At 36.4% G+C, this 10,151-nt stretch overlaps 1 protein-coding gene across 1 annotated transcript; it reads left to right on the forward strand.

Moving 5' to 3' along the window:
• The first annotated feature begins 3,544 nt into the window (after positions 1-3,544).
• LOC113782531 lies at positions 3,545-9,119 on the forward strand. The gene is made up of 4 exons (XM_027328420.1): positions 3,545-3,589; positions 7,413-7,911; positions 7,969-8,444; positions 8,685-9,119. Exons 1-4 carry the CDS (start codon positions 3,545-3,547, stop codon positions 9,117-9,119), a joined length of 1,455 nt encoding a protein of 484 aa, XP_027184221.1.
• The last annotated feature ends 1,032 nt before the right edge of the window (positions 9,120-10,151 follow it).

Raw genomic sequence — 10,151 nt, forward strand, 5'->3', positions numbered from 1 at the left:
TCCACAGGGATTAGGGATAATTCATTTTTTCCAGTGTCCGAAGTATGGGGAATTTTTGGAGAATATAAAATAACTAATTAACTAACTAATGAAACAACTAATAGAAATAAACAAGAATTAATTAATAACCAATACGACTCTAGCCAAAATTGCAATTTTTAAGAAACGGTTCATTCAACTGATCATCGATGCAAAAATAATTCAATTACTCATTAATAGATTGGTTATAGTTGTCATATACGCGATAAACAATCAGCCTTTCCTTACTTTTTCGATAGTCAAGGTACGACCATTAACTATTTCTCTAACCAAAAAATAACCATAGGTACGACCGTAGGATTTAATTTCTAGATTGCATTAAGAATTAGAAAAGCTCAACCCTAACTATTAGGTACGACCGTAGGATTTAAATAACTATTTCTAGATTGCTACGAGGGTTTGTTTAAATTAGATCATGTGTTTCCCTAACATGGAACCAATCACACTAGTTGCCACTGGTATTAATTAATTGAACAATTACGGATTCAATCAATTAATCTGGCAGTAGATTATTAGGTTAATTTGAATATCAGGCCCTTGACATTCAAATAACAAGACAATCATAAGAAGTTAAACTAGAAAACGTACAAATACCAATGAATAAAAGAAATAAGTAAAATAATTCGATCTCACAGATATTTGGAATCGAGTCTTCAAGTTGACCTTCCACTAGATGACGAACTTAGCCACGCCTCATAAAGAAATTTCCACGCGAATTATTAGAATTCATGAATATCAAACTTTGTTCTTAAAACAATCTAATATGTTTCACTCAAGAAAAGTAAAGTGACGAAGAAGGAATTATCTCCTGTCTTGCGGCCTCGGGACGAAGACGAATAATAGAAGAATCTCCCTAATCTAAACAATGACTAGTCCCTCATCTCGTTGGTTTTTCCACTAAATAAGGAAAACAAAGAGATAAGGCAACTACTGAAGTTTCCTTCTTTCTTGTTTCCTAATGCTAGTAAACTCTAGTCACGAAAGGAAAGGCATTGGTTTAGCACATTTTGGAGCCGGATTTGCAAAGATTCTCAAGGCTTCCCGCGTGCACGGCATTTTCTCAAGAAAGTCACACTTTTTAGTACTTTTTGCTCCACTTCCTGTAATTAGGTCCAAATACCAAATATAAGTATATTTCAACAATTAAAACAATATTTGGCAAGGACAAAGTGGAAAATTAACTATAAAAATAATAACAAATTATGCCCTATCAATTCCCCCCACACCTAAACCATGCTTGTCCTCAAACATGAGAACAACAAATCAAACAATCAAATTCAAACAATGGCTATTGATCAAATCTTCTATTGTCAAGATACAATGAAAACATATATCAAGCATTAGTGATTAAGTTTCAAGAAATATCTCTCCGGTTATCTTTCAAAATCAAAGACTTTTCCAATTTTCGACTAACTAATCTAAGAATATAAAATATTCAACTAACATTCGTAAGCAAATGGTTCTACTATTAAGTAAAATCTCAACATTAAAATTCATGAATCAGCGGGTTAACAATTCATTCAAACACTTCCACATTTTTCACTATTGACACATTTTTTTTTTAAAATATTCCCACACTTGATTGATTTTTTTTCAGGGGAAATGCTTAGTCTTTAGCCATTTAAGTGTTTTGACGTGGACTCCAACATTGGCCAAATGAAGGAGCTCGGTTACTCAGCCATCATCGCATAAAAACCACATACTCATAGCTATTGTCACTTTTTGACACGAAAATCGACACTCTTGGTGAAGAACTCCGGTTACTAGGTAACGATACTAGCGGAGTATAGCCAAACATGATTCAAATATGTATCAAAAATAAAATTAAAGATCACACAAGCCCACTTCATTTCTTAAATATGGAGAACTAAGATTAATAGTTGAACTAATTTGCATAAAAATGCTAGACAAATATTTACAATATTTAGAGAAATTAACCAAAAAGTGCAAAAGTCACAAAATCTCAAATATTCACCAAAGAGATACTCTTAAATTTAACCATGTCATACTTAACACCTTAGCGTATAAAATCTTAGCAATAGAAAAATTTGAAACATCTAACCATCGTTTATCTGGAACACTCACAAGTATGCATAAAAATAGGCAAAAATTGGATAAAATTTGACAAAATCAAAATAAAAAATTTCAACAAAAATACCTACACTTGCATTTTTCCAGTATATTATCAATATACTAGTCCCCCCACACCTAAATCTTACATTGTTCCCAATGTAAGAGATAAAAAATAGAATACGAAACAAAAGGGACAACGAAACTTTCCTGATAATTGTAGAGGCCGTGGACAGCTAAGGGTGAGGGGCAAATGATTGTGGAGCTCGACGTAAGTTGATGGTTGGCAGCGGTGGAGTTCGAATGAAGAAGGATGGAAGAAAGAAGGAAGAAAGAAAAAGAAAAGAGAAAGAAAATGGAAAAAGAAAAGGATAAGGAAGAGAAAAGAAAAGAATTTTTTTTCAGAACCACTGCGTTAGGCAGGGGCATGCCAAGATAGGGAAAAGTAATCTGACCTTGGGAATCGCTTTTCGCAATTTAACGCGTGCCCTCCTCGCATGGGCAAGCCAAGATTTGGAAAAGTAATCTGATCCTGGGGTGACTTTTTTGCAAATTAACACGTGCCTTCATTGCGTGGGCACGCCAAGATTCCTTGATCTGCCTGCGTTACGAACAGTTGAGGTTTTATCAACATGGCATGGGCACACCATATTTTGCAAAAGTCTCCTGACCATGAGGTTAAGGCTTGCAAGATTAACGCGTACCCTCCTTGCGTGGGCATGCCAAGATTACCTGTCCTGGTCATAGTGGAGAAAAATATCAAGATCGACTAGTACCTAAGTGAGAAACGACAAATTTAAAGTAATGAACAACGAAAAATATAAACAAAACTAATATTTGGGTTGCCTCCCAAAAAGCGTCTTTCTTTAACGTGTTTGGCTAGACATTGTTATGTTTGTTCAGGGAGGATAAAATCTTGTGACTCATTTCAGTGTTTCATTCTTTATATAATCCTGATAGCCCTCGTAAATAGAGTAATCCTTGAACACACAAGCTACGATTTTCCACGGATTAGTAGATGGCACCAAACAAGTCAACAATAATCTGAATTCTCCACTCACTCCTCCATCACACGCATTTATTGGTTCAAGATATTTTGCCATCACTACTCTTAACTTATTCTTGTCATGAAATTCAAAATTTTCTGGTATAATAAAATCAATCTCACTAACAGAAATTGAAGAATAAGAGTCAGGAGAATATTGATTAAGGAATGGAGAAAATGTCACCGCATTTAGAGATTGTTCACAAGATTTATTCACTTGGACGAGTTGATATTGGGGTTTCGTTTCTTGCACTTCAACTTCCTTTTCAACTGTATCTTTAGATCCGTTTTCTTGAAACTCTTGCAGTTCCACGTCATTTGTCTGGATAATTGCACTCTCATCTTCTTCAAGGTCGATGTTAGTCTATGAGAGCAATTCTGACATCGATGATGACTGTTGCTGTTGATATTGATGTTGAAAATCGATTAGATCTGGTGCATAATTAAAGTGGGAGTTGTCCCACCATCTTTGATCATACCCATTTGAATAAGGGTCATGTCACGTTCGAGATTGGGGTGAAAAACCTCCAAACTAATTGAGATAGGCATTCAGGTAATCTTGATATTCAGAGCACATACTGGTTGAATGATTTGTGGCATAACAAATTCCACAAGTTGCAGCATCCATTTTGTCTATAAGAAAGCTTAGTGAATCTAAATATTGATCATCAGAAAAAACACAAGCTTCATTTCCTTTCGTAGGAATAAAATCCAGTCTATTACTAAAATACGAAATGTCAGCAGCCATAAACTAGTAGAAAAAAGAAATAAGAGAAAAAAATAGAAATAAAAATAAAATGAACTCAAAAAGAAACAAATTAATCAGGCACCAGTCCCCGGCAATGGCGCAAAAAATTGACAGGTGTCGAGCCTGTGCAATAATAATTATCTACTCAAGAAAAATACAAATTTTGTATACAGCAGTGAGTAGGGTCGAATCCACAGGAATTGGGGATAATTCATTTTTTCCAGAATCCGAAGTATGGGGGTTTTTTGATGAATATAAAATAACTAATTAACTAACTAATGAAACAACTACTAAAAATAAACAATAATTAATCAATAACCAATACGACGCTAGTCAAAGGTACAACTTTTCAGATACGGTTCATTCAACTGATCATCGATGCAAAGATAATTCAATTACTCATTAATAGATTAGTTATAATTGTCATACACGCGATAAACAATCAACTTTTCCTTATTTTTTTGATTGTTAAGGTACGACCGTTAACTATTTCTGTAACCAAAAAATAACCCTAGGTACGATCGTAGGATTTAATTTCTAGATTGCATTAAAAATTAGAAAAGTCCAACTCTAACTAACAAACACACTACGAGGGTTTGTTTAAATTAGATCATGTGTTTCCTTAACATGGAACCAATCACGCTAGTCGCCACTAGTATTAATCAATTGAACAATTACGGATTTAATCAATTAATCTGGCAGTAGATTATTAGGTTAATTTGAATATCGGAGTCTTGACATTCAAATAACAAAACAATCATAAGAAATTAAGCTAGAAAACGTACAAATACCAATGAATAAAAGAAATAAGTAAAATAATTTGATCTCACAGATGTTTGGAACCGAATTTTCAAGTTGACCTTCGACTAGATGAGAAACTTAGCCACGCCTCATAGAGAAATTTTCACGCGAATTAGTAGAATTCATGAATATCAAACTTTGTTCTTAAAACAATATATTATGTTTCACACAAGAAGAGTAAAGACATGAAGAAGGAATTATCTCCTGTCTTGCGGCCTCGGGACGAAGACAAATAATAGAAGAATCTCCCTAATCTAAACAATGACTAGTCCCTCATCTCGTTGGTTTTTCCACCGAATAAGGAAAACAAAGAGATAAGACAACTACTGAAGTTTCCTTCTTTCTTGTTTCCTAATGCTAGTAAACTACTAGTCACGAAAGGAAAGGCATTGGTTTAGCACATTTTGGAGCCGGATTTGCAAGGATTCTCAAGGCTTCCCACGTGCACGGCATTTTCTCAAGAAAGTCACACTTTTTAGTACTTTTCTGCTCCACTTCCTGTAATTAGGTCAAAATATCAAATATAAGTTTATTTCAACAATTAAAACAATATTTGGCAAGAACAAAGAGGAAAACTAACCATAAAATTAATAATAAATTATGCCGTATCAGAAGAAACTCTCATTAGAAAATCTTAAGAAATATTTTATTCATATAAATGAAAAAAAACTATAGAGAGAGCTCCTCACTTGGAGAGAGATTAGAAAAATCTGATCTCTCTCTCATGAGAGAGTTGAATAAGAGTTTTAGTTAGAGAGATTTTACTAAAGAGAAGAAAGATAGAAGAAGGACGACCAAAGATATTTTAGGTCAAAATGTTACTGCTATTATAAAAGATGAAGTTGAACAATAAAAAATCACCAATTCATTGTGACAAATGGTTAATGAGCTCAAATTTATTGAAATATCTTGATTCAGTGTGCAATTTGAAAATAAACAAATCAGTTATGATTTTAAGTTCATTATAATATACATCTAAATTTATACTTAGACTTAGGTATGCTAAGTTCTCCTTATAGTTTATTTGCATGTTAATCAATCCAATAACACTGCAAAACATGAAACTAACAGTGATGTTTGTGCGCAAAATTTACTTTTCTTTTCTTTTATTATGATACTAAACCGATATTTATGCTAGTTACCTTTATATTTGATAGAGTGTTAATTGTTAGTAATTTTATTGTTAATTTTCCCTTTTGTCCTTACCAAATATTGTTTTAATTATTAATATTTACTTATATTTGATATTTGGACTCAATTTCAGGGAGCGGAGCAGAAAAGTACAAAAAAGGAGGGACTCTCTGGAGAAAATGGAAGATTTCTAAAAACTTCACAAACCTGACCCACATTGCTGAGAAGAAACGGACTTCCATTTCCCTCTTGCTGACTAGGAGTCCTCTTATGAAGAGGAAACGAGAAAAGTGGAATTGGCAGGGGCTTTTTTCTTGTACTTTGACTCTCAATTGTGTGGGGACCACTACTAGATAGCTTTAGTCATTTTCTTTTGGCTTTTGGGAAAAAAAAAACGTACAGAGGCTACGATAGCTTAGGAGCAAGAGTTTAGTTTCTTTCTTTTTTTCCTTTGACGCATTCCAGGTGTTCGACAATATTTCCCAATGAAAAAAACTTGTTTTACTTTTTGCTTTCTAGTGAAAAACGTGATGCCTTTGCAATCAATTGATTTGCGTGAAGTTTTATTTATGCGGCGTGGCTAAGTCTTTCATCTAGTCAAGGATCAACTCGACAGCGCAGTTCCGAATATCTGTGAAATCTAATTAGTTTTCACGCATTTCTTAATTTCTTAATATTTGCACGTTGTCTATTTGAATTTCCATGGGATTATTTTGTTAGTTGGATGTCAAGGGCCCGATGTTCAATGTGACTTATTAATCTCCTGTCAAATTAGTCAATTAAATCCGTAATTGTTTGATTGATTAATATTAGTGGCAACTGGCGTATTTACACACTAGAAGAGCGGACAATCTAATTTAAATAACCCTCGTAGTGTGTTATTGATTAGGGTTAGGTTTTTCTAGTTCTTAATGCAATTGGGAAATTAATTCCTACGGTCGTACCTAGGAATATTTTCTGGTTATGGGTAATCAATGGTCGTACCTTGGTTATCAATAAATTAAGGAAAAATTGATCGTTAGAGTTCGTCGGCGGTTATAACTAGCCTATTAATTAATTAAGTAAACCTCCCTTGCATCAATGATCGGATAAGTGGATTGTGTCTGAGTAGTTGTATCCTTGGTTAGGATTTATCTATTCTTGATTTAATTCCTGCTATATTCGTCCTAGTTAATTATTTATTTTTAGTGAATTGCTTAACTGTTTATAGTTTTAGTCCGATAAAATCCCCCTTTACCAATTGGAATTTCAAAGAGACAAATATATCTAATCCCTGAGGAGACGACCCTACTTGCCACTGTCTACTATTTAGTAACTTTTGTCAACTAATTAATTCTAGTATATCGGATTAAGCAAATTTTTCGGGAACAGGGTGAATCAAGTAACCTATTGTACACTTAAAGTCCCTACTCCAATACCTATGATTAATTATTGCCTGCATTTAGTGGTAGTTAGATTTTTATTATTATTGCACAGGTATGACACCTATCAATTTTTGGTGCCGTTGCCGGGAACTGGCGTTAATTATTTGTTTCTTTTTAATTTCAATTTTGTTCTAATTTTCTGGTATTTTTCTAGTTTATGCCTCGTTCATCTCATACAGGCGAATTAATTTTCGATCCTGAAGTAGAGAAGACCGCGCGTAGAACGAGGAAAGAAACCAGACAGATCAGAGAGGAGCTGTCCAGTGTTGCATCTCAAGGATTTGATCTAGAGGTTGAGTTGATGAATTTGCGTGGTGATAACTCAAGTGATTCAGACCAAGAGAAAGTCACCATGGTGAATGCACAAACACTAAGGGAGTTGGCTGCTCATAATTTAAATCAGCAACCTTTATGCATTATTTTCCCAAGTTTGAATGATAACACTCCATTTGAACTAAAATTTGGTCTAATTCATCTCTTGCCATCTTTTCATGGTCTACCAGGTGAGGAGCCTTATAAGCATTTGCAGAAGTTTGATGTCGTGTGCAACAGTATGAAACCTCCGAAAATCACAGAAGAGCAGATAAAAATGAGGGCATTCCCATTCTCCTTGAAGGATTCCGCGAAAGATTGGCTGTACTATCTATCACCAGGTAGTATCACCACATGGGACCAACTAAAAAAATAATTCTTGGACAAGTACTTTCCAGCGTCTCAAGCTGCAAGCCTAAGGAAAGAGATATGCGGTATCAAACAACATCCATACGAGTCTCTCTATGAGTACTGCAAAAGGTTTAAGAAGCTGTGTATCAAATGCCCTCAGCATCAGATAAGTGAGCAACTGCTCATCCAATATTTCTATGAGGGGCTACTTTTTAGGAACAGGAGCATAGTCGATGCTGCAAGTGGAGAGACATTAGTGAACAAGACTCCTCGGGTAGCATGGGAGTTGATTGAGGGGATGGTTGAAAATTCACAGCAGTTTGGTTCAAGAGAAGATATCTCAACCCGTAAGGTAAATGAGGTAAAAACATCCTCTATCCAACAGCAACTCTCCGAATTGACGTCTTTCATGCGACAACTAGTTATGGGAAGTGCCTCACAAGCTAAAGTATGTGGGGTATGCACTGTCGTGGGTCATTATACGAAGATGTGTCCACTGGTTCAGGAAGAAACTGCAGAACAGGTGAACATAGCTGGCCACGCGCCCGCGCCAAGAAAGCAGTACGACCCTTACTCAAGCACCTACAATCCTAGTTGGAGAGATCATCCCAACCTTAGCTATGGAGGGAACAGGTAGTCCAACTTCTTACCAAATAGGCAGCAAGGGTACCAGCAGCAGTACCAACCTCACCCACCACCACCCCCTTCGAATTCAAGTCCGTCCATGGAAGAGATAATGAAGCAATTACTTGCGAATCAACAGGAGACGAATTCAGATCTACAAAGCATGAGGAATCAACTAGGACAAGTGCAATCATTGCAAACTCAAGTAAATCAAATGACCATCATGATCAACCGTTTGGAGTCCCAGATTCAAGGGAAGTTGCCATCTCAAACTGAGTTGAACTCGAAGAATGTGAGTGCAATGACCTTGAGGAGTGACAAAAAAGTCCGAGAACCCGAACCGGTGATTCCTAAGGACAAGGACGAGGAACGAATTGAAAAAGAGTTGGAAGAAAAGGGCAAAGACAACAAAGATCAAAAGGTACTCTCGGACCTGATTACTAGAGTTAAGACTAATCCACCTCCCTTTTCTAGCAGGCTAAAGAAACCAAAGAAGCAGGATAGGGAGAAAGAGGTCCTGGAGATATTCCGCAAGGTGGAGATCAACATTCCCCTATTGAACGCGATTAAATAAGTGCCTAGATACGTAAAATTTTTTAGAAACTTGTGTGTCAATCGAAGACGGTTGAAAGGAGATGAACGAGTTATAGTGGGGGTGATACGAACGGTACTAATCTTGTGATGTAACCCGTACAAAAAGGCTTGGATCTAGAAGGAAAAGACTCACGTTGAAGACGACGAACGCAGCGGATCACCTAAACCCATTGATCACGTGGTCAACGAATCTCGGTATTTGTAGAAGACGCCATAATCTAGCGCGGTTCTAGATTGATATGTCAATTGAATACCTAAGATACAAATCTAAGATATTCAAGGTGTTTCAATGAAGTTTTGAGAGAACTCTCAATGTAATGTTATTAATCATCAAAAACTGAATGTAAAACATCACTTAAGGCTATTTATAGCCTTGACTAAACCCTAATAAAAGCTTGAAAAATACAAGGAAATTCGGCCAGCCCTTGGGCTTCTCTTTGGGCCGACATTAGCGACACACATACGCACCGTAAGCTCAGCGTAGGGACTAACTACGTGGCCCCCATGGCCTGGCCCATTGACTCAAGGACTAACAACGACTAAGGTCCAAACCACAGGCTAGTTGGACCTCTTTATTACACTCTACTAACTAAGGATGGGCCATGGGCCCTTGGCCGAATCTTAGGTAACTAATCCTCATGAATGGCTGCAAGTAAGATGACATCTCTAGCTTCGTTGAGACCCTCAATGACCTTTGGCTCTCCACTTGACTCTTGAGCCGCACGAACCAACGTTGGTAGTGTTTCATTTAACCTCTTCGATCGAGCACGTGTCATAGGCCCCAATGGCACCTTCACGTGCTCCGCATGGATAGCGCTCTCGACCTCCACATCATTCCCCTCCTCTTGCTAAAGATTTGTCCTCAAATCGACCTCATCATCTGCAAGATAGGGACTTAGGTCAGTAACATTAAAAGTAACCGAGACATTATACTTACCAGGAAGATCAAGCTTGTAGGCGTAGTCATTAATGCACGCCACAACTTGAAATGGTCCATCTCCACGAGGTAGCA

This window comes from Coffea eugenioides, chromosome 9, assembly GCF_003713205.1.
Source record: "Coffea eugenioides isolate CCC68of chromosome 9, Ceug_1.0, whole genome shotgun sequence".
In the NCBI taxonomy this organism is placed as follows: Eukaryota; Viridiplantae; Streptophyta; class Magnoliopsida; order Gentianales; family Rubiaceae; genus Coffea; species Coffea eugenioides.